This window comes from Macaca fascicularis, chromosome 13 (genome assembly GCF_037993035.2).
Source record: "Macaca fascicularis isolate 582-1 chromosome 13, T2T-MFA8v1.1".
In the NCBI taxonomy this organism is placed as follows: Eukaryota; Metazoa; Chordata; class Mammalia; order Primates; family Cercopithecidae; genus Macaca; species Macaca fascicularis.
Genome location: NC_088387.1, coordinates 57,971,378 through 57,996,434, shown reverse-complemented (window position 1 = coordinate 57,996,434; position 25,057 = coordinate 57,971,378). Strand labels below are relative to the sequence as shown.

The 25,057-nt window shown below is 35.2% G+C and overlaps 1 protein-coding gene across 5 annotated transcripts in view; it reads right to left on the bottom strand.

Annotated features, from left to right (window-relative positions):
• VPS54 (VPS54 subunit of GARP complex) overlaps positions 1-25,057 on the bottom strand; it is a 133,299-nt gene that overhangs the window by 52,279 nt on the left and 55,963 nt on the right. For all 5 annotated transcript variants that reach the window (XR_012422327.1, XM_065527031.2, XM_074011657.1 and 2 more), the window contains 4 exons: positions 15,268-15,394; positions 13,620-13,727; positions 10,846-10,901; positions 8,722-8,818 (listed from right to left, as the gene is read on the bottom strand). Coding sequence is in view for 4 of the 5 variants with exons in the window: in XM_065527031.2 (XP_065383103.1) it covers positions 8,722-8,818; positions 10,846-10,901; positions 13,620-13,727; positions 15,268-15,394 (388 nt within the window). In the remaining variant the exon portion in view is untranslated. The remainder of the gene's footprint in view (positions 1-8,721; positions 8,819-10,845; positions 10,902-13,619; positions 13,728-15,267; positions 15,395-25,057) is intronic.

Below are 25,057 nucleotides of genomic sequence, written 5' to 3'. Positions count from 1 at the left end.
AAGTGATGTGAAAAAGAACTGCCCAGGAGAAATGGGTTCACTAAAGCTTAGAAATAAAGTTCCTATATTTTAACTAATTTTTAAAATGGAAATCTCCCTAAAATATGTTGCATATTTCTCTGACCTCTTAAAAAGGTTACACTATGATCTCTTAAAAAGGTTACACTAAACATAACTTGCCCATCAGAGAATCATATACATTGATATGCCTGCCTAAAAGAAAAGGAATCTGTGTTACTTACCATGCTTAGCCCCCACCTCTCTCTCTCCTTTTCTCATATCTTCTCTCACTTACTCACTACTCTCCAGACATTCCAGTTCTCTTTCTACTGTTCCCTCATTCCAGGATTGTTCCCACCTCAGTGCCTCTGCGGTTTCCGCTATCCGGAATGCTTTTCACTTTGATCTTTGCACATATTTCCTTCTCATCACTGAGGTTCTGGCACCAGTGGTCACTTCCTCAAAGAGGCCTTCCCTGACTCTCCACCCAGCAACTTTATCTCATTATCCAGTTTTTGTTTAAAAAAAAAAAATCATTATCTACAATTATCTTTGTTTATTCTAGGTCTCCTTCTACTAGAATGTTAGCTCCATTCCATGACACTATAATCCTAATGCCTAGAATAGTGCCTGGCAAATAGGAGGTGCTCAGTAAATATTGAAAGCTAGGCAAATGAAGAGTAAATTTATGTAAACTAATGTCTTCATGGACAATTAGGAAATAAAGGACTGCTTGCCTATTTTAACATTCACAGTTGCAGTCTTAAAATTTGTTTCTCCCTTTCTCAAAACGCTTACTTTTTTTGGAATCTCCACAGTTCTAGTGAAGCACACTCCAACTTTGGGTCTCCAAAAATCAAGAAAAGGATCTAAGCTAGTTCAGTTAGTACATGGAACCACCACAATCTGAGCTTAATGATTAGGAAGGTACATAAAAGAGAGAATTGCAAAGAAATAAAGCCAACGCTTGATGACATCAACAACCTCTCTATGAAGCACCTAAAGGCTGACCTACCTCTGTGTATTTTTTTAGTTGCATGAGTTAATAAATATCCTTAACTGTTTGAGACACTCTGAGTTGTGTTTCCTGTTATTTGGAACTGAAAGCATTTTAAACGAGCCAATAGCCCATACAGTATACCGAAAATAGAGCCTTCAAGAGCTTTAGGACCAAAGTGTCTACTATGGATACTGCATTTTTTTTTCTCTCTTCATTGCTCACCAACTTCTTCTGTATTGTCACAAACTAGCTGCTCCACTACTGCTGCTTTAATCCTCACTGCTGTCCAATCTTTGATATACTTAGTTCCCCCATCTTGTTTTGCCTCTTTTTCCTTACCTCTTCTGTCTTGCTAATTTTCTTTCTTAACTTTTTAAAATAAAAAGACATGATAGACCTATCCAACATCTATTCTACATCACTTTTCCCACGGTACAACAGCCATGTAATTTGGGTAGAAATAAGCCCACCTTCCAGCTTCAAGTATCAGTTCTAAATAGTCCACTCAGTGTACTCCCAACCTCCTTGCCTCATGATTAGCTTAGAGATGAGAAGAAAATCCAGATTTAAACTAATAATCAGTGCACAGCATTTTCCTGATCACAGTGACTGGACATGTGACCTAAACTGGTTCAATCAATTAAAGCCAAGGACTTTCATTTGATGACTGAAGAAGAAAAACTCCAGGTGAAAAATTCTAAATTTGGCTTAATCAATAAAGGAATTTCATTTGGTGACTGAAGAAGAAAAACTCTAAGTAAAAAATAGAAAACTTCTAGGTGGTATAGAATTGTGGCAAATGTGGCAGATCCAGAACTGATGAAGCCAAGAGGAAAGAGAAAGGCAAAGCTGAATTGGAAACAGAGAAACTAAGCTGGAGAACCAAGACAAAACCATGCATGAAGCCCTTCCTAGTCTTGGACTTTTTTAAATTCCCAGAGCCAATACATTCCTTGTATTGCTTAAACTAGTTTGATTTGAATACTTCATTCCTTTTAATAACATCTTGGCTTATATACAGTTATTAAAAATTTCCACATAAAGTATATCAGGTATTCTCTTAGGGATTCTTCTTTGCTGTTTTCACCATATCTACACTTCTAAAGACTTGCTAATTATTTTTTCCAAGTCTAAGGCCATTCTTAAGAATGTCAGAAGACTGGTGTCCAAAAAATAAGATTTTAAAATATATAATAGGTTCAACAGTAGATACATCGTTTACTTTCTGAACTATTACATAGTCTGTAGACAAGTTCATGTTTCAAAAACACCAGGACAGCTAAGCCAAATATAATTTTCCAACCTTGAGAATGGAGTTAATGAAATATCTGATAGTCATATTGATAACCATAATGACAACTGATATTGTCATTCTGAAATGACAGACTAGGATTATTTATCCACACAACAAAATGAAATTTACAAGTTAAGAATTCCTTGAAAAGAAGGTAAGCTGCATTTAAAGCCTGTTATCTTTCTTACCTATAAAAATTAGCCTAATCTATAGGGTGCAAACAATAAACAAGAATTTAATAAAAAGTCAAAATACAATAGTGAAGAATGAAGTATGGAGGTCTTATAATCCTGATTTCCAACCTTACAAGACTATGGTAATCATAACAGTATGGTACTGGCATAAAGAGTGACATATAGAACACAGAGAGTCCAAAAATGAACTCTCACATATATAGTAAAATGTTTTTTGACAAGGGTGGCAAGACCACTCAATGCAGAAAGGTCACTCTTTTCAACAAATGGTACTGGGAAAACTGAATATCCACATGCTAAAGAATGAAAGTAGACCTCTACCTTATACCACATATAAAAACTAACTAAAATCAATTAAAGGCCTAAATATAAGCTCTAAAAATATAAAACTCTTAGAAGAAAATACAGGGAAAAAGCTTCATGACATTGGATTTGGCATTGATTTCTTGGATATGAAATGAAAAACACAGGTGACAACAAAAAAATAGACAAATTGGACTACATCAAAATAGAAAAACTTCTATGCATCAAAAGACACCATTAACAGAGTAAAAAGGCAACCTACGGAATGGGAGAAAATATTTGCAAATCACATATCTGATAAAAGGTTAATATCCAGAATATGTAAAGAACCTCTACAACTCAACAGCAAAAAAAACCAAACCACCCCATTAAATAATAGGCAAATAAAACATTTTTCCAAAAAAAGACATAAAAATGCCCAATAAGCAGATAAAAAAGATGCTCAACATCACTCATCATTAGAAAAATGTAAATTAAACCTACAGGGAAATACCACCTCATACCCATTAGGATGGCTAGTCTCACAAAATCCAGAAAATACATTTTGGTAAGGATGTAGAAAAATTGAAACCCTTGTGCACTATTGGTGGAAATGTAAAATGGTTCAGCTGCTATGGAGAGTAGTGCGAAGGTTCCTCAAAAAATTACAAATAGAATTATCATATGATCCAGAAGTTCCAATTCTGGGGTTGACAAAAATAAGAACTAAAATGGGGCCTCAGAGAGGTATTTGCATATGCATGCAAATATACAGAGGTATATGCATATGCTCCTAAAACCCTTGGAATCTCCAGAGTGGTAAATGCATGTTCATGACAGTATTACTCTCAACAGCCAAAAGGTGAAGGCAACACAAATGTCCACTGACAAATGAATGGATAAGCAAAATGTAGTGTATACACATAGAATGGAATATTATTCCTATTACTCAGCCTTAAAAAGGAAGGAAAATCTAACATGCTACAACACAGATGGCACCTTGAGGACATTAAGCTATGTTAAATAAGCCAATCACAAAAGGATAAATATTGTATGATTCCACTTACATGAAATACCTAATAATCAGTACACAGTATGAGTGCTCTATGAGTCAAACTCATAGAGATAGAAAGTAGAATGGTGGTTGCCAGGGGATGGGAGAAAGTGGAAAAGTGCGTGTGTGTGTCTGTGCGTGTGGTATGGTGTGTGTGTGTGTGTCTAGACAGGATCTTGCTAGGTTTGCCCAGGACTTGTGTGTGTGTGTTCGTGGCTGTGTGTGTGTGTTCGTGGCTGTGTGTGTGTGCAGACAGGATCTTCCTAGGTTGCCCAGGCTGGTCTCAAACTGCTGGTCTCAAGCGACCCTCCTGCCTCAGCCTCTCAAGGTGTTGGGATTACAGGCATGAGCTACTATGTCAGGCCTATATTTGGTCTCTGTCCCCATTCTCTGGCATACAACTCCTAAAACCCTTGGAATCTCCAGAGTGGTAAAAACGTCTTCATATGCTAAAGAGATGACAAACAGCCGAGGGCCCCTACATAGCCACAGGAGGAAGGCTGGTCACCTGAAAGACTAAGGCAGGATTAGAGGGTTAGGACTTTCAGCTCCACCTTGGCCAGAGTTGTTGTTGTTGTTGTTGTTATTACTACTTTGAGATAAAGTTTTGCTCTTGTCACCCAAGGTGGAGTGCAATGGCACGATCTTTGGCTCACTGCAACCTCCACCTCCTGGGTTCAAGTGATTCTCCTGCCTCAGCCTCCCGAATAGCTGGGATTACAGGCATGAGCCACCACGCCCAGCTGATTTTTGTATTATTAGTAGAGACGGGGTTTCACAACGTTGGCCAGGTAGGTCTAACATGGTAGGTGATCCACCTACCTCAGCCTCCCAAAGTGCTGGGATTACAGGCGTGAGTCACCATTGCCAGCCCAGAGTTATTATGTAATAGGTACAGAGTTTCAGCTTGGCAAGATAGAGTTCTGTGGACCGGGCGCAGTGGCTCAAGCCTGTAATCCCAGCACTTTGGGGGGCGAGACGGGCGGATCACGAGGTCAGGAGATCGAGACCATCCTGGCTAACATGGTGAAACCCCATCTCTACTAAAAATACAAAAAACTAGCCGGGCGAGGTGGCGGGCGCCTGTAGTCCCAGCTACTCGGGAGGCTGAGGCAGGAGAATGGCGTGAACCCGGGAGGCGGAGCTTGCAGTGAGCTGAGATCGGGCCACTGCACTCCAGCCTGGGAGACAGAGCGAGATTCCGTCTCAAAAAAAAAAAAAAAAAAGAGTTCTGTGGATGGATGTTTGTAACGGTAGCACAATAGTGCAAATGAACTTAATGCCACTGAATTGTGCACTTAAAAACAGTTAAGATGATAAGTTTTGTATGTTTATTTTTACCATGACCAAAAAGAAAGAAAAAATACACACTAAAAAAATACAAATAACAGCAACAGATCCTCAAGTTGTTAACAATTACTCAAATATGAAATTTATACATCCCAATAGTTTATTATCTATCCATTCAAAATAAAAATACTATTGAAATATTCTGGCTGAAAATTTACACTTTAATTTCTTTTAAAAAGTATAATACTAAATCCCTGCACTTTGGGAGGCCAAGGCAGGTGAATCTCGAGGTCAGGAGATTGAGATCATCCTGGCCAACATGGTGAAACCCCATCTGTACTAAAAACACAAAAATTAGCTGGACATGGTGGCATGCACCTGTAATCCCAGCTACTCAAGAGGCTGAGGCAAGATAATCACTTGAATCTGGAAGGCGAGATTGAAGTGAGCTGAGATTGTGCCACTGCACTCCAGCCTGGCGACAGAGTGAAACTCCATCTCAAAAAAAAAATAATAATAAAAATAAATAAATATATATATATATATATATATATATATATATATATATATATATAAAATACTAAAGTGACATATAGGATAGGATATCCTTTGTCTTTGAGAAATAAATGCAAAATGTAGGAAAGTAAATTATTAACCCTGGTTAATCAAACAAGAAATTCAAATAGTCTATTCCTGTAATGTAGTACTATTAACAAACAAAACAACTTTTTCTGATTATAAAAGTAATGCTTCTCTTTGTAGAAAATTCACGGAAAATAGCAAAGGATAAAACTTTTAAATGACATCTAATCTGACCAGCTAAAGAAAACCACCAAAAAAAAACAAGGTTTCTCCTTGTTCTAGGAAGATAAAAAAGTTTAAAAAAAATTTTTTTGACATAGCTGAGATCACACTATATAAGTACATCTATATCTTGCATTTTTTTTTTTTTAAGACGGAGTCTTGCTCTGTCGCCAGGCTGGAGTACAGTGGCATGATCTTGGCTCACTGCAACCTCCACCTCCCAGGTTCAAGCAATTCTCTTGTCTTAGCCTCCTGAGTAGCTGGGACAAACATGTACCACCACGCCCAGCTAATTTTTGTATTTTTAGTAGAGATGGGGTTTCACCATATTGGCCAGGATGGTCTCGATCTCTTGACTTCGTGATCTGCCTGCCTCAGCCTCCCAAAGTGCTGGAATTACAGGCGTGAGCCACGGCACCTGGCCCTATATCTTGCATTTTTAACTGAATATCATAATGTATGTATTTTCTCCTACCATTAAAAATCCTTGGCTGTATATAATATTCCATGGTAAAGAATGTGTAAAGCATAATTTATTTTACCATTTCTCTATCATTAGACATCTGGGTTCTTTCCAATTTGTAGTTATTTTTAAATTCTTCAATAAAAATGAACAGCTTGTAATTAACATTATTTTTCAGTGAAATAGTACTTGATAGAATCACAAACTTTTTTCACAGAAAAAAGTACTGTATTTCATGTCATCTGCAAAGATGTTGTACATAAGTACTAGTTTAAGTGGTCCAAATGTGAAAATGAGCAATTACAACTATAATAAATCAGTTTCCATACTGTACACATATAAAATAATAACTCTACTTAGTTTAACTGACATAGAGCCTTAAAGTGGCATAACTATAGTAAATCATCACTTAATATGGATGATAGGTTCTGGGAGACTGTAACTTTAAGTGAAACAACATACAGCAGGTTTTTGAATAACACTGTTTCCTTCAATGTTATTGAAAAAAATATTGAGGGAAATGTTTCACTATAATGATGAGTGAGAAAAAAAAATAGCTTTGGTATAAGTTGTTTCACTTAAAGTCACAGTTTCCAAGACCTATTCATAACATTGAGGACTTACTGTACTTTAAAAAATTACTGGCAAAAAGTTGGCCAATTCTACACTATGCAATGTAAGAGTTCTATATATCTAGACACGCAATAATTGAAGTGTGTGATGATGAGGTCATGGTCAGAATATAAGAAGTGAAAACATGGTTTAGTTATTGAACCCCTATAGATACAAGTTTGTGTCTATCACTGTCAATAGGTAGGACCAACATTTTAGAAGCAGTCTAAATAAAGCACAGTGAATCCCATTCTATAAAACTTTTGTGAACCTGATTGGAGAGCTTACACATGTGACTTAGCATTGCTCCAATGTGAATAAAGGAAAATTCATGTCATACACAAGTAGCAAAGTCCCCTGCACTATTTAACATGGTACTCAGGAGATGCTGGCGATGTTAACTAGTACATAAAACACAATGCTAACACTTAATAACTCAAAGACTATCTAATTTCACAAATGGCCCCTTCTAACTGTTACACATGGTAATTCCTAATTATTCTATTCTTTTTTTATTTTTTTCATTTTTTGAGACAGAGTCTTGCTCTGTTGGCCAGGCTGGAGTGCAGTGGCACAATCATGCCTCACTGCAGCCTTGACCCACTGGGGTTAGGTGATCATCCCACCTCAGCCACCCAACTAGCTGGGACTACAGGTGTGCATCACTATGCTTGGCTAATTTAAAAAAATACTTTGTAGAGATAAGGTCTCATTATGTTGCCCAAGCTGGTCTCAAACTCCTGAGCTCAAGTGATCCTCTTGCCTTGGCCTCCCAAAGTGATAGGATTACAGGTGTAATCCACTGTGCCCAGCCTGTATTCTTCTTAAAACAAAGCTATGACCTGTTGGTGATTCAAACTAACATATGAGTCTGACATCTTCTGTAAAATGATATGTGACCTGTTCTTTTTGTTATACTAAGTGGTTTAAAATTAAGTGGCTTGACTAAAGAGACAAAATAATTAAATGTAACACATGATGCTTGAATGGATTCGTGCCCAAAAAGTGAAATAAAAATCTAAATAAATATTAGCAGCCGGGCACAGTGGCTCACACCTATAATCTCAGCACTTTGGGAGGCAGAGGTAGGCAGATCACTTGAGGTCAGGAGTTCAAGACCAGCCTGGCCAACATGGTGAAATCCCATCTCTACTAAAAATACAAAAATTAGCCAGGCGTGGTGGCACATGCCTGTAATCCTAGCCACTCGGGAAGCTGAGGCAGGAGAATCACTTGAACCCGGGAGGCAGAAGTTGCGGTGAGCCAAGATTGCGCCACTGCACTCCAGCCTGGGTAACAGCAAGACTCCATCTCAAAAAAGTAAATTAGCAAGGTAATTTGAATGTGAACAATATATTTTAAAATACCATTATATCAACATTGACTTTACAGAAAAGTTGGTAGTTTGGGGTGATTTTGGGGTGTTTAACAATATTGTACCTCTAGATAACCTAGGAGAACAAAAAATCACCAGAGGAAATATTACTGTATAATATTTAATGTCAAGTAAGCATAATATTTCAAGTTATAAAATTATAACTTATTAAATTCTTAAAATTGTCAAACTCTGAGATACCTAAATTTTTATTTAAAACCAAGCCTCTTTAGAAAAATTACAAAAACAAAGAAACTGTTTTATTCTAGTTTGATTCTTTATTTACATATTATGTATCTAGAAAGCTGACTTAATTTTAGGGATATTCTGGACAAACTAATATATAAGCTTACCTTAACTCTCTGTAGGAAAATTGTAAACTTAGAGAAAATATCCTTGAGCAGATCAAACCACTGGGGAAAATTCAACATTCTCATCTGATCTGCAAGCCTAGAAAAAAATAATTCAAACAAAAATAATGATTGTCTCTGGGCCAATATAGCATCTACAAACTGGAAGAAATGAGACTAAATACTATCTAATGATAAAATGCAATTTTATCTAGATACCTAAAATGTTGAAGAGGTATATTACCAAAGAGTTATGGCTTATTTAAATATTTTTAAGACTGATAAGTTAAGTATATCATATATCAATTTCATATGAACAAGCTTTATGACCACTGAATGAATAAACCATAGAGAAGTAAGTGTGAAGATATACTCTGGAATAAAAATGGAAACACATCTCTGCCCAAAATTTCATAATCTGCTTTTCCAACTACAACTTTAAAAATATATAAGAGGTAATATGGAATGGTAGTTAAGAGCACTGGAGCCACAACACAATGCCTTGGTTTAAAACAGCAGCAGCTTCTTGGAATTGCTAGCTATGTGGCTCTGGCAAGTGACTTAAGCCCCCCCCCACATGCTCCAATTTTTCTCATCTAACATGAGGAAACTGATAGAACCGACCTTATGTGGTTGTTGTAAATATTATATGAGTTAATAAAAAATACTTAGAACAATGCATGACACATTTTTAAAAGTACCATGTAAGCAGCAGCTAATATTATTTTGATAGTTGACACAAATCATTAACTTCAAGGTGAAAAAAAGTAATACAAAATATAATTCATTCCCTAAAGATATTTTATAGTACCAAAATGACTTATTACTCTAAATTTTTAATAAATGCAGCTTCAGCTAAGGGTTTATTCTAAAAAGATACTACAACACTTGATATACAGGAAGTTCTCTACTTATATGGATAAAATTCCCTAGGGAAGAAGAAAACTGACTCTCCACATCCATGGATGTGTCCCAATGACTTAATGCTTTCCAACCACTAACAATTCTCTCATTATTATAGTTGCTTCAACTAATTCTGAAATTGAGTTTTCCCTAGGTAATAGTGTGGAAATTAATACTCCATTCTGTGAGTTTGGCACAGGAAAGTTTCACAGTTGTACATATCGCTATTCATATCTAAGCCAGTTAAAAACATTTAAATATCCATATGAACAAGAAATTCAGTCATAAAATATTATCACTATTCTTCTTAAAATAATAGAATAGGAATTTTTCTTTTTTCTTTTCCTTTCTTTTCTTTTTTTTTTTGAGACAGGATCTTACTTCGTTGCCCAGGCTAGAATGCAGTGGCACAGTCACGGGTCACTGAAGCCTGGACCTCCCAGACTCAGTCCTTCTCCTACCTTGGCCTCCTGAGTAGCTAGGACTACAGGCATGTGCCACCACGCCCAACTTATTTTTTTAATGTTTATTTTTGGTAGAGATGGGGTCTCACTTTATTGCCCAAGGTGGTCTCAAACTCTTGGGCTCAAGCAATTCTCCCACCTCGACCTCCCAAAGTGCTGGGATTACAGGTGTGAGTCAATGTACCTGGCCAAGAATAGGAATTTCTAGGGTGAAAACAAACAAACAAAAAAACACAAACATGGGCAATTCAAAATAATAAACTCAAACTTCTCAAAGCCAATTAAAAGTTGAATTTTAATTATATAGCTAAAAATTTAAACATAATACTTGCTATACCCCTGTAATGAATTATCTTCAGTTTCACCTCTCCATATCTATGTTCTGCCCCTCCCCATCCTGCTCTCTGCTCTGGGAAGCTAATCTGTGGGCTTGGCCCATGAGGAGCCCTTACGAAGACTGGAAGAAGTAAAGGTATCTACTCCTATAGCTTTCTAGTAAAGGTACCTACTTCTCCTGTGTCTCTCAAGGGTTGCCTCAGGGTGACTGCTTCCCTCTACTCAAGGTCACAGCTTTTTTTCAACTACCTTCTCCTCAATTCTGTTAACCACTGTCTTTGTTCTGCACTGTCACTTGTGATTTTCCTACACTCTGCTCACACCTTAGTAAATAATTCCTTTACGAAATCTACTTCAAATTATTCTAATTTGCATGTATCATCTTTTCTGACTGATAACCACCAACCTATATATTTATACTTACTTCACAACAACATCTGTGTCTATTTCTTCTGTTTGTGAAACTTTATTAATCACACACTGCAAAATTTAAGAAAAAACAAAAACAATTTGATTAATTGTCTTTCAAATCCTAAGTATTCCATGTTCCATTTGTATATTAAAAAGGCCCTTACTACATGAACACTTTTCAAAAGAGGACATACATGTGGCCAACATAACTGATCATTATAGAAATGCAAATCAAAACCACAACGAGATACCATCTCACACAAGTAAGAATGGCTATTACTAAAAAGTCAAAAATAACAGGTGTTGGCAACGTTGTAGAGAAAAGGGAACACTTATACACTGTTGATGGGAGTGAAAATTAGTTCAACCATTGTGGAAGACAGTGTAGCCATTCCTCAAAGACCTAAAGACAGAAATACCATTCAATCCAGCAATCCTATTACCGGTTACATACCCAGAGGAATATAAATTGTTCTATTAATAAAGACACATGCACACGTATGCTCACTGTAGCACTATTCACAATAGCAAATACATGGAATCAACCTAAATGCCCATCGATGATACACTGGATAAAGAAAATGTGGTACATGTACACCATGGAATACTATGCAGCCATAAAAAAGAATGAGATCATGTCCTTTGCAGGGACATGGATGGAGTTGGAGGTCATTATCCTTAGAAACTAATGCAGAAACTGAAAACTAAATACTGCATGTTCTCACTTATAAGTGGGAGCTAAATGATGAGAACACACAGACACACAAAGGGGAACACCACACAGTGGAGACTATTGGAGGGTGGAGGGTGGGAGAAGGGAAAGGATCAGAAAAATAACTAATGGGTACTAGGCTTAATACCTGGGTGATGATATAATCTATATCAAAAAAACCCATGTCACGCATTTACTTATGTAACAGACTTGCACATGTACCCCTGAAATTAAGATTTAAAAAAATTTAAAAGGCTCTTACTTACTACAATAATTACTTTACCAGATTTTTATATCTTACGTATCTCTCAGTGTTTGAAAAGCTGATTACAATTAGCCAATTAAATAATCATTTCAGAGTGTGTTTGAATTGTAATAATATCGCCTACTATTCAAAACTGTTCAAAATCATACACCAGAAAAGCAAAACTATAATATTAGGAACAAGGTATAAGCCCCATATTAAAATCCCAAAAGAAATTCATATTGAAAGTTACATTTCCTTGTGATATATGCAACAGTTTAAAATTAAAAAATAAATGCTTAGATTTGAGGTCTGGGAATTGAAACATATCAGTTTTTAGAAATTGCTTAAAATATATATACAGAAAATTGTACAAATTATGTTTACAGCTCAATACTTTTGTACAAATGAAGTACATTTGTGTAATCAGAACTCAGCTCATGAAACAACCTTGCTAATACCCAGAGCTCCTCCCCTATTCCCTATCAGTTACTACTTCCTCCCAAAATATACTATTGTCCTGATTTTTAAACCATAGAATAATTTTGCCTGCATTTGAGTTTTACATAAGTGGAATCATATAATGTATACTTTCTGTGTTTGGTTTCTTTGGCTCCACATTATGTCTATAATATTCATTTGTTATTCTGTGTAATCTATTCATTCTCATTAATGTATAGTATTCCATTGTATAAATACATCAAAATTCCATTTATCTTTTCTACTGTTGATGGAATTTGGGCTGTTTCCAGTTTTTAAAATTACAAATAGTACTGCCATGAACATTCTCCTGCTGTGTTTTGGTGAACTTATATACATATTTCTGTTGGGCGCATACCTAGGAATAGAAATGCTGGGTCCCAACATGTATGCAAAGTTGGCATTACTATATATTGCCAACAATTTTTCAAAGTGGTTGTACCAATTTAAAAATACAGTGTTTTAATTAGTGCTTGAAAGGGGATGATTATAATTTTTTTGCTTATTTTAACTTTTAAACTTATTTTAAACTTTAAAAACTCATATATGTACATTCAACCTAATGATAATCAATTAAGCCTAATAAATACATTTAAAATTATGTTATCTTTTTCATATATTTAAAAACCGAAGTTCAGTGGATAAGATTTATCTGAGTAAAAAAAGTCAAAACAAAGATCAGGGAATACTGAAAAACACATGGATTTTAGTTTATAATTTCTTAGAGATTAGGATAAAAAGGAAATGAACATTTGTCTACTGCTAGTGGGAGTATAAATTGGTAAATCTTTTTAAATAGGAATTAAATTCTATACATTAAATAACTTAAAAATACTTTTCACTCTCTAACCAATACTTCTACTTCTAGGAATCAGTCTAAGAACAAATATTCTTAAGTACGAAAAACAAACAAAATAACTTTATACCACAGATATCTGTCACAGTGCTATTTATCATATCAAATTAAAAACAACCTAAATATTCAATACAGAAGAAAAGTTAAGTAGATTTAACATAATGTTAATGGGACTTTACACAGTCATTAAAAATGATGTTTCTGAAAGCTTTTATAATGAGAAAATGATTATGATTCTAACAAATATATGTATAAAATCATAAACACATAATGACAACATAAGAAAATCAGTAACAGTCTACACATAGAAATATTCCTATAGCAATAATCTTTTGGCTGGTAGGACTATGTTTTACTTTCATTTTTCTATATTTTCAGTTTTTAGATAAATTAGCTATATTACTATTACACTACATATATTATTACTAGGATACATAAAAATAAACTTCGCAAAGGTTCCAGACCAAAGTATATCAAATAAAAATGCATAATTACCTGTTTAATGATATTCTTTGCTGTAATAATCATTTTTTCACCATAGATTTCTAAAAAATTAAGTTTTCTTTGTTTTAAAAGTCCAAATACAAGAGATACCAGTCTTTCCTGTTAAAATAAAATAAAAGTATGTAACCTGATATTTTAAATAGGAAATAATTTTACTTAGAGGTAGAAATATTCAGCATCAGGAGTTCTGTTTGATCCTCAGATCGCTATCCTACACAAAGTATTTTCTAGCAGCCTGAAAAACCCCTCCCACAGCAATCTTATCATGAGATTTTTGGAGTCAGCGTTCTAAAACAGATAAATCCTACCCCACCACAGTGAACCAATGAAGCTGGTTTTGGGGTAAAACAATACAAGGGTATTTTTTGTTCTAGTTTCAACAAGTAAAAAATATCCTTCTCACACCCTGATGACCAATAAATACTCCATGGGCCCTGTGGTTTGTTTTGGGTTTTGCTTGTTTGTTTGTTTTGAGACAGGGTTCTACTCTGTTGCCAAGGCTGGAGTGTAGTGGGGTGATGACAGCTCACTGCAGCCTTGATCTCCCAGGCTCAAGTGATCCTCCCACCTCAGCCTCCCGAGTAGCTGGAACTACAGGCATGTACCACCACACCTGGCTAATTTTTAAATTGTTTTGTAGACTCACTGTGTTGCCCAGGCGGTCTCAAGATTCCTGGGCTCAAACCACCCTCTAGCTTCAACCTCCTAAAGTGCCTGGATTACAGGCCTGAGCCACTGCGCCTCGCCCCTGTGCTTTTTAATGCATGGTCTAGAAGACTGAAATAATGACCTAGACTCTCTGTGGGAAGTCAACTGCTAACATGTACAAAAGTTTCTTTACTTAGGCGGTTATCAGGGTTTCTGAGATTCTTTACTAGTTGTTGTCAGTGATTAACACTGAGAAGTTACCAGCTAAGTGAAGCCTGGATATTATGTATTTGTATATACATATATATATAACATGTTCATAATAGGTACTCAGTAAATTTGAGTGATGGGTAATTACCATATGATAATGATCACTTTTTTGGTTTTGTTTTTTTTGAGACAGGGTCTTACTGTGTCACGATCATGGCTCACTACAGCCTCAAACTCCTGAACTCAAGTGATCCTCTCGCCTTAGCCACCCAAGTAGCTGGGACCACAGGTGTGCATGCACCACTACACCCAGCTAATTTTGTATTTTTTGTAGAGATGGAGTCTCCCTATGTTGCCGAGGCTGGTCTCAAACTCCTGGGCTCAAGCAATCTTCCCACCTCAGCCTCTCAAACTGCTGGGATTATAACATGAGCCAATGCAGCCAACTATGATCACTTTTTATAAAAGACAAGCTCCAGCATTCGCACGCATGCACACAATATAAATTAATTCATCCTATATCTGTATTTTTAACTTGGTCTGTAAGCTCATTCTAACTCTAATTTCTAATTAAGCTATACAATTATATTATTCTCTAATTCCATAGGATAGTAAACAATTATGGTGCTTCCTAAAGTCACATAGCTACTGAAGGACTTCATAGGTCTGATAGCCCTTGAAATTTAAGATAATTTTGCTTCCTATAATCTGAGGAAAATGTATTCTAAACCAAGACTGTTAAGCAATGGCATCAACTTCATTCCACAGTTAAAACACATACCTCTTCTAAAACTTGACAGTCATCTTCCAGTGGTCTATTTAAGTCACTGTGAGAATAAGTAGAAAATTCTGCAATCATCATTTTATCTATCAGTTTTTCTAATTCACAAAGCTGTGATCCCAAATGCCTAAAAAGGAAGAGGAAAATGTTATATTTATATTCACTAAAAACTACAAATTCGCTCCACACAATCAAGGGAACTAGTAGGTAAAACTTTTCCAGCTGACAGTACCTGTGCAATAATGCAATGTTTTCAAAAAATGAAGTCCTTTAACTTACCAAAATAACTGCAAATATTTCATCTTCTAAATTCCATTTTTCTCTTTACAGTTGACCCTTGAACAACATGGGGGTTAGAGGCACCAAACACCAGTGCAATTAAAAATCTGTGGATAACTTCTGACTCCCCCAAAATTTAACTACTAATAGCTTATGTTGACCAGAAGCCTTACCAATAACATAAACAGTCAATAACACATTTTTTTCTATATTGTGCGTACCATATACTATATTCTTACAATAAAGCTAGAGAAAATATGTTACTAAGGAAATCCTAAGGAAAAGAAAATATATTTACTATTAAGTGGAATCAGATCATCATAAAGGTCATCTTCACACTGAGTAGGCTGAGGAGGAGCAGGGAGAGGAGGGGTTGGTCTTGCTATCTTAAGGGTGGCAGAGGAGGTGGAAGTGGAGGCAGAAGAGGCAGACACACTCAGTATAACTTTACAGAAATGCACTGTAATTTCTGACTTTACTTTTTCATTTATCTAAAAATGTTTGTTTCTATATGGTACCGATCCTTCTTCTACCATTTGCTTTAGTTTCAGTGCCCATATCATAGAAGAGTCCATGTCATAAAAGAAGTCAAACACAGTCTTGAATAACGCGAACTCTGCTGCCAGACTGTCTAATGTCATCTTGTTTTCTGGCACTGCTGCTTCTAAATCTTTTTCCTCATTCTCTGGCATTGGTTTGAGAACGCTCGTCTCCATCAAGTCATCTTCTGTTAATTCCTCTGGTGTGGTATCCATTAGCTGTTGAATTTCTCCAAGATTCTTATCTTGAAATCCTTCATTCCTCACCCATTTTTGTCACATCCACAATCTCTTTCATGATCTCCTTGATCGTCTCACAGCATCTGCACACAGTTTTCTCTAAAAGGAATTTATTGTTTTGGGCTTTATGGTCTTCACAATTTTTTCTGTAACAATGATAGCATCTTCAATGGTGTAATCCTTCCAGACTTTCGTGATGTTCTATCGGGGTTCTCTTCCATGGCACTGATAATCCTTTCTGCAGAGTAGTGTGTGTAATGAGCTGTAAAGGTACTTATGACTCTCTGATCTAGAAGCTAGATTAGAGATGTTGTGTTTGGGGCAAGGAGACCATTTTAATGCCTCTGGTGTTGAATTCATGAGGTTCTGGGTGGACAGCGCCATTGTTCAACAGCAAAAGAACTTTAAAAGGCAGTCACTTTTTGGCAAGGTACTTATTGACTTCAGAGACAAAGCATCAATGGCACCAATCCAGAAAAAGTATTCTCATCCAGGTCTTTTGCTGTATAAGCAAAAAACTGGCAGCTGTTATTTATCTTTTCCCTTTGAAGCTTGTGGGCTAGCAGCTTTATAGATAAGGGCAGTCCTTATCACAAACCTGACTTCATTTGCACAAAACAGTAAGAAATAGCCTATCCCTTCCTGTCTTAAATCCTGGTGCTCACTTGTCTTCCTTACTAATAAATGTTCTTTGTGGCTTTTTTTTTTCCAGAGTAGGGCACTTTTGTCTGCATTAAAACCTTTCAGGTAGATATTCTTTCTCCTCCATTATTTTCTAAATGGCATCCAGGAACTCATTTGCTGCCTCTTTGTCAGCAGAAGCTGCTTCTCCTATTATCACGACTTTTCTGTAAGCCAAACCTCTAAAATTATCAAACCATCCTTTGCTGGCATTAAGTTCTCCAGCTTTAGATCCTTCACTTTCCTTTTGCCTTAAATTATCATTTGATATCTTAGCTTTTTCTCAGATAATATTAGAGTCTATAGGCATGCCTTTCTCATAGTAAGCCTGTACCTACACAAAATCTGCATTTTCAATACTGGATAAAAAGGTACTTGCAAAAAGTATAAGGCTTTTGTAAATGCTGTTGTAGCTAGAGTGAGGACTTGACGACCTTTTTTTTTTTTTTTTTTTTTTTTTAAACAATCATGGGCAACCACAACTGCAGACCTCAATCTACTATACACATCAAGGAATTAAACTTTTTATTGTAAATGTCATCACTTCTCTCTGCTTCTTGGGAGTACTTCCAGCATCACCAGTGAACTTAGTTTGGGTCCCATGGTGTTATTCAAGGTGTACAGCATGTATTAAAAACAATAAAAACATGCAAAAACTGTAAGAGATCACCTTTTATTGTGATACTCAATTTACTGGAGAGAGGAACTACTCAAACATAGATGACTAGCATCACTTGAGCTCATCACAGTAGCAACTGGAGGTGGCTATGAAATTATTACAGGAGTATAATATATACCAAAGTTTTTTGCAGGTATGATCTAATACTGCATGAATGGGGCCATGTACAGTCTGTAAGTTTTGATAAATTTTAACTTTTTTGACAAGCAATTATGATATAGTTTATTGTTTTCTAGTATATGCTAGCTATTTCAAGATAACATGGCTTTAAATCAAATGATGAACGTTTAAAAAGTTTGAACTCCTAAGGACATATATTGTTTTGAAGAATTTCAGAAATTAAAACAAAAATCTTCCTTTGTCTTCTAAATAAATATAAAAATGCATTCTTCTAAATAAACTAAAATTCAGTTGTTCAGGGTACTATTTTGAGACACTTCAGACCTAACTTTTTAAAAAAAATTACAAAAAAGCCTTTTTCTCTTTCTAGGTAGAGCAATGGTAGATATAATACTATTGCCTTCTGACAAAGCTCTTCCTAAATTGAAAGACTGTTTACCTACTGTAGGAGCATTAAAACATTTGAGAGAACGGTATTCAGCAAAGATCACTATAGCAGGAAATCATTGTAAAATGTAAGCTTCTTTGTTCATATTTGATTATTGTCTGTGTTGTCTGTTTTCATAGTTAACACACTATTGTGTTTTCAGACTCAGCATTCAAAAACTATTTTAATGTGACAAGATAAAATTTTATGTTATACCATGATTGCAAATTTGTCTATTGATAAGAATTTAGATGTTTTGTATTTTATATTTACGTTTCTGAGATATTTAAGTTTTTAGTAAATATTGATGCCTTAATTTTTTTTATTAAGTTCTAGGGTACATGTGCACAACATGCAGGTTTGTTACATAGGTATACCTGTGCCATATTGGTTTGCTGCACCCACCAACTTGTCATTTACATTAGGTAGTTCTCCTAATGCTATCCTTCCCCCAGCCCACCACCCTCGACAGGCCCCAGTGAGTGATGTTCCCATCCCTGTGTGCGGGCTCTTTTTTGGTTCCATATAAAGATTAGTTTTTTCCAATTCTATGAAGAAAGTCAGTGGTAGCTTGATGGGGATGGCATTGAATCTATAAATTACTTTGGGCACTATGGCCACTTTCACGATATTGATTCTTCCTATCCATGAGCATAGACTGTTTTTCCATTTGTTTGTCCTCTCTTATTTCCTTGAGCAGTGGTTTATAGTTCTCCTTGAAGAAGTACTTCACATCCCTTGTAAGTTGGATTCCTAGGCATTTTATTCTCTCTGTAGCAATTGTGAATGGGAGTTCACTCATGATTTACCTCTCTATTATTGGTATATAGGAATGCTTGTGATTTTTGCATATTGATTTTGTATCCTGAGACTTTGCTGAAGTTGCTTATCAGCTGAAGGAGATTTTGGGCTGAGATGATGGGGTTTTCTAAATATACAATCATGTCATCTGCAAACAGAGACAATTTGACTTCCTCTTTTCCTAACTGAATACCCTTTATTTCTTTCTTTTGCCTAACTGCCCTGGCCAGAACTTCCAATTCAACTATGTTGAATAGGAGTGGTGAGAGACGGCATCTTTGTCTTGTGCTGGTTTTCAAAGGGAATGCTTCCAGTTTTTGCCCATTCAGTATGATATTGGCTGTGGCTTTGTCATAAATAGCTCTTATTATTTTGAGATACATTCCATCATTACCTAGTTTATTGGGAGTTTTTAGTATGAAAGGCTGTTGAATTTTTTCAAAGGCCTTTTCTGCATCTATTGAGATAATCATGTCGTTTTTGTCATTGGTTCTGTTTATGTGATGGATTACATTTATTGATTTGTGTATGTTGAACCAGCCTTGCATCCCAGGGATGAAGCAAAATTGATGGTGGTGGATAAGCTTTTTGATGTGCTGCTGGATTCGGTTTGCCAGTATTTTATTGAGGATTTTCTCATCGATGTTCATCAGGGATATTGGCCTAAAATTCCCTTTTTTTGTTGTGTCTCTACCAGGCTTTGGTATCAGGATGATGCTAGCCTCATAAAATGAGTTATGGAGGACTCCCTCTTTTTCTATTGGTTGAACCAGTTTCAGAAGGAATGGTACCAGCTCCTTTTTGGTGTTATTTAAGGTGTATAGTATGTATTAAAAACAATAAAAAACAAAAATATGCAAAAACTGTAAGAGATCACTTGTTACTGTAATAATTTACTGGAGAGAGGAACTAGTCAAATACAGATGACTAGCATCACTTGAGCTCACTACAGTAGCAACAGGAGGTGGCTATGAAATTATTACAGTGGTACACTATGTACCATAGCTAGTTTTTTGGAGTTATGATTTAATACTGCATGAACAGGGCCATGTACAGTCCATGTGCAAGCTTTGATAAATTTTAACTTTTTAAATATATTTTATGGTAGTAAATGATAAAGTAGACTAGTACCTACATATATTTTATGCATTCATGGCATATATATTTCTAGGCTATGTGGAAAGTTTTTTCAAACTTTCACAAATCTCCAAAAACATTTCCAATATATTTACTGAAAAAAAAAAATCTGTGTATAAATGGACCCACAAGTCCAAACCCATGTTGTTCAAGGTCAAAGGTATATCTTTAGCCTCCAAATAAATGTGTTCTAGAAAACCTGGTTACTGGGCATGATTGTTTCCACAGACAAAATATTGATATTCTAAGTCCTTTTCTTATTAACCATTTACTAAATGTCAGTGGTGGTAGCTCCTCAATCATTTATTTATTCAACAAACATTTCTGCCTACCCTACACTAGGCCCTGGATCTTTCCCATAATCAGTTTGAGTTACTGTGTAACATCCCTTAAGTCATTAAACTGAAAGTCATTGAAACACAGACTGAAAAATATAAGGATGAAGTACTTTCATATACAAAGGGATTTTTGCCATACTTTCAAATAGCTGTATAAAAGCAATGAGCTAAAGAAGCCTAGTTGGTCCAAAGAATTTCAAAACTTAAGTGAAAGAGTCCAATGGAATATGTTTATATCTCAGTGGAAAAAAATGTTTTAAGTTCTATTTTGAGGGGCAGTTTTAAAACATTTAAATATTACATTAAAATTTTAAAAAAATTTAAAATATATCTACACTACATTTACTTGAAAAAGAAATCCTTAATATTGACAACTATATCTACGAAGAAAGATAAGATATAACACAATTTTTAAAAAGTTAGTTAAAACCATTTGACCTTTTGGGTAGATGCATTATTCTTCTTTTATAAACAATATACGGTAAGTAGGAGTAGTGATAATTATGAAACAAATCTGATAAGTGAAATAACATAAAAGTTTGCATTTTACAACATGAAAATTGTATTTCTTATAGTTAATTGACTAAAAAGGTTCTCATAAATGGCATCAATATCTTACGGTAGACTAATTTAGAATAGATCCACCAGTACAAACTAAAACATTGTCACAAGAGGAATTTGGCAGTATCTAGTAAAATTACAGAGGAATTTTGACCTAGGAATCTCACTTCTCAGAATCTGTTTCAAAGATGCATGAGCAAAAATACCAAAGAACATACATTAACTGCCCTTCTATTGGTAACTGTAACGGAATAGAAACAACCCAAATGCTGACCAATGGGGAATGGTTGAATACATCACAATGCATTTATTTTAAATAGATATTACTTTTAAAAGAATTGATAAATACAAGCCTTTTCTAATCTCACACACACACAACCCCATGAAATTTTTTTTTTTTTTTTCTTCTCGACAGAGTCTCCCTCTGTCGCCTAGGCTGGAGTATAGTGGCGCAATCTCAGCTCACTGCAACCTCCACCTCCCAGGTTCAAGCAATTCTTGTGCCTCACCCTCCCAAGTAGCTAGGAATAAAGGTATGTGCCATCACACCTAGCTAATTTTTGTATTTTTAGTAAAAGACAGGGTTTTACCACGTTGGCCAGGCTGGTTTCAAGCTCCTGACCTCAAGTGGTCCACCCTCCTTGGCCTCCCAAAGTACTGGAATTAGAGGCATGAGCCACCGCACCCAGTCACCCCTATGAAATTTTAATGCCACAAATATATTATATATCTGTTTATGTACTATGGCCCTTTGAAGGGTCACAAACCATTGTTATATTCAAGATTTTTTTTCACCTTTCAAGAGCCAATGTTTGCCCTCTTGAGGTAGTATCTCCCATTGAGAATGCATGCTGTAAAGCATGTACAATATCCAGAGTATATTGTAAGGTAAATACAGCAAGGTGGAGAACAGTATCTACAGTGGGCTAATGCTTATCTGAGAGACAGACAGATAGATGGATGGATGGACAGATATAAACTAAAACTTTTAAATGGCGACTTGTCGTAGGGGTTGTGGGGGAGAAAAAATGGGGTTATACTGATACTTCCAATTTAAATTCAAGACTATATGGTTTTACTTCTTCAATCTTACATATGTATTTCCTTTTAATCAGGCTGAAAATTGTGATTACTAATGACACTAACACAATTATCATTTGTTTTATCCCACAACATACACAGATTGTCTCAGAACAATATTATTAATACAAACAATATAGGACTTTTTCCTCTTTTCCTTAAGATATATCCCATATAAGATGAACAGTTAAATTACTGTTTTAAAGTCACTTAAAAAAGAAAATTATTTCCCAGTTCTGTCCACTACGAAAGCCTAGAAATAATGGCCAATCCAGTAGCAAGAACACGCCTACTACCCAGATGGATTTCTAAATACTATTTCCTACTAAAAGAAAGTAGGGCTCCTTAGACAAATGGCAGATTACAGGTCTGGGGTAGCAAATGTATAATATAAACATCCTGTAATAACACAAAGTAAGAAAACTGTCAATAACTACTTAGGAAATCATGTCAAAAGACTCAAGAATGAACTTGAGGAGGTTCCTACAAATGATAATTCAATTTGAACATTGATAAAAATTAAAAAGCAAAGAAGTTAAAACACTTTGAAAGCATATAAATCCATGTATTTATAATATCTTTAAAAATTCATCAGTTATCTTTGGAGGATGCCAGATTTCCAATTCATTATTTTGAAAACAGCTAAATAAAGGAAAAGAATCTAGCATTTATCCTGTCTAATCTTGTAAGAACTGTCCTTCAAAGGGTGACCAAATAATTGTTATGGGGAAACATCAACTCATAGAAATGTTCCAGTGAGTAAGTAAAGAAAGTGGGACAGAATTAAAGTATCATAATTTGTAGCCCATAATTAATGATAAATCTAGACGATTGTTAAATGGCTGCTAATCATCAAAAGAGAGATTTTTATGCTTCTTGACTGAAATACACACCACTGTCTATTAGGTGCTCTTGTCAAAAAGTAAAATTTAAAGCTAATCAAGCTTTTAAATCTAACTATCAATTACAGAGAATATAGGTGAAAAAATAACATGCTAAACATGGAAACACAGTTTACAAAATCCAAACTATGAGAAGCACTATAAGACAATCCAGTTTCTTCGATTAATATTTTGAAAGAAAATTAGAATGGATAACTATGGATCAAAAACCACTTGAGACATATCAACCAACTGCAATATACAGATACTATTTGGACCCTGATTACAATAAACACACTGTAAGAAAGAATTTTGAGACAAACAGGAAAATCTGAACACTGACTAGCTATATTTGAAAATATAAATGAAGGCCGGGCACAGTGGCTCAAGCCTGTAATCCTAGCACTTTGGGAGGCTGAGACGGGTGGATCACGAGGTCAGGAGATCGAAACCATCCTGGCTAACACGGTGAAACCCCGTCTCTACTAAAAAAATACAAAAAACTAGCCAGGCGTGGCGGTGGGCGCCTGTAGCCCCAGCTACTTGGAAGGCTGAGGCAGGAGAATGGCGTAAACCCGGGAGGCGGAGCTTGCAGTGAGCTGAGATCTGGCCACTGCACTCCAGCCTGGGCAACAGAGCGAGACTCCGTCTCAAAAAAAAAAAGAAAATATAAATGACATTAGAGTTATACTTTTTAAAAATACTTATCTTTCAAAGATACCTAATGAAATATTTATGAATGAAACAAAATGTTTGGGGTTTGTTTCAAAATAATACAGGATATAGATAACACAAACTCGGCTTTGCATTGACAACTTAAAGATGATAAACAATTTATCTAGCTTCCTATAATTCTTTTCATATAATTTCCTTTAGTTTTGTGTATGTTTGAGTCTTTATAAGTTTTTTTTAAAAAAAAAAAAAAAAAAACAGTGACAGTGTAGGATATAAATTTAGACCTAATATTGCTTGGCTCTCAATTATTTTTATGAAGACCATTGATTCTTTTTTAATGCAGACTAGAGGTTAGCACTCAGGTATGTGTTACCTTCAAGTATAAAAACTCTTCAACAAATCACCATAAAGAATTATGGTGGGAGGTCCATATGACTATACCTACTGATATTTGGGCATCAAAATAATAAAACTCCCTGTCATTTTGGCATAACTTAAATGCAGTGTTCTATTTGACCTTAGATATTATTTTAAATAACTTGAGTAGCTTCATTTTTATGCATCCTTAAAGTAATTTTAAAGTTTAATTATGTAATACAGATTATATAATTAATTTAATAAAGAACCTCAATACTAACACCAAATAGTATTTATTTTATAATCACAGGTATTTTATATATACAAGAATTTGTCTAAACAAATCCTTAAATGCAACTTTCAGAACTGTAATATTTTTCACCTATTCATCCTCAATCTAATTGTTCTTTTATATTCTCGGCTACTTTGACAATAGATGTAATAATAATGACGTACGCATTATTATTAATCTTAACAAAAATATTTAAGATAAATCTGCTAACACCTTGTTTTAAAAGTATGTATCCTAATAATCACATACAGTAATTTAGAGTGGTGACAGAATCTACCGAAATGACAACTAAAATATCACTTTCTGAAAAATATATCCAGCTAAGTAAACTGAAACAATCCCAATACTTTCTACTTAGATATGCCTCAATTTGCACGTTAATTCAGACCTTCTACTAAGTTGTATGTTCAATACTGTGACCTCTGTGCTGTTCTTATCAGAAAACCTTGTATATCAATGAACTCTGTAGCAATTCTAGTTTCATCAAATAGCAAGAAGTCTGATTTCTTCATCACAAAACATATAATGTGGATGTTTTCTTACCACAATATTTTAAAATCTAAATTATAGGAGATTTAAGATCAAATAATATGTTAAATACCTTTTGATAGATCTAATAATAAAGATCCCTTTATGGAATCTCAAGGTGACCACTAATCAATGAAATCATAATAAACTGAGTGTTTTGCATCTTTTCTTTCAA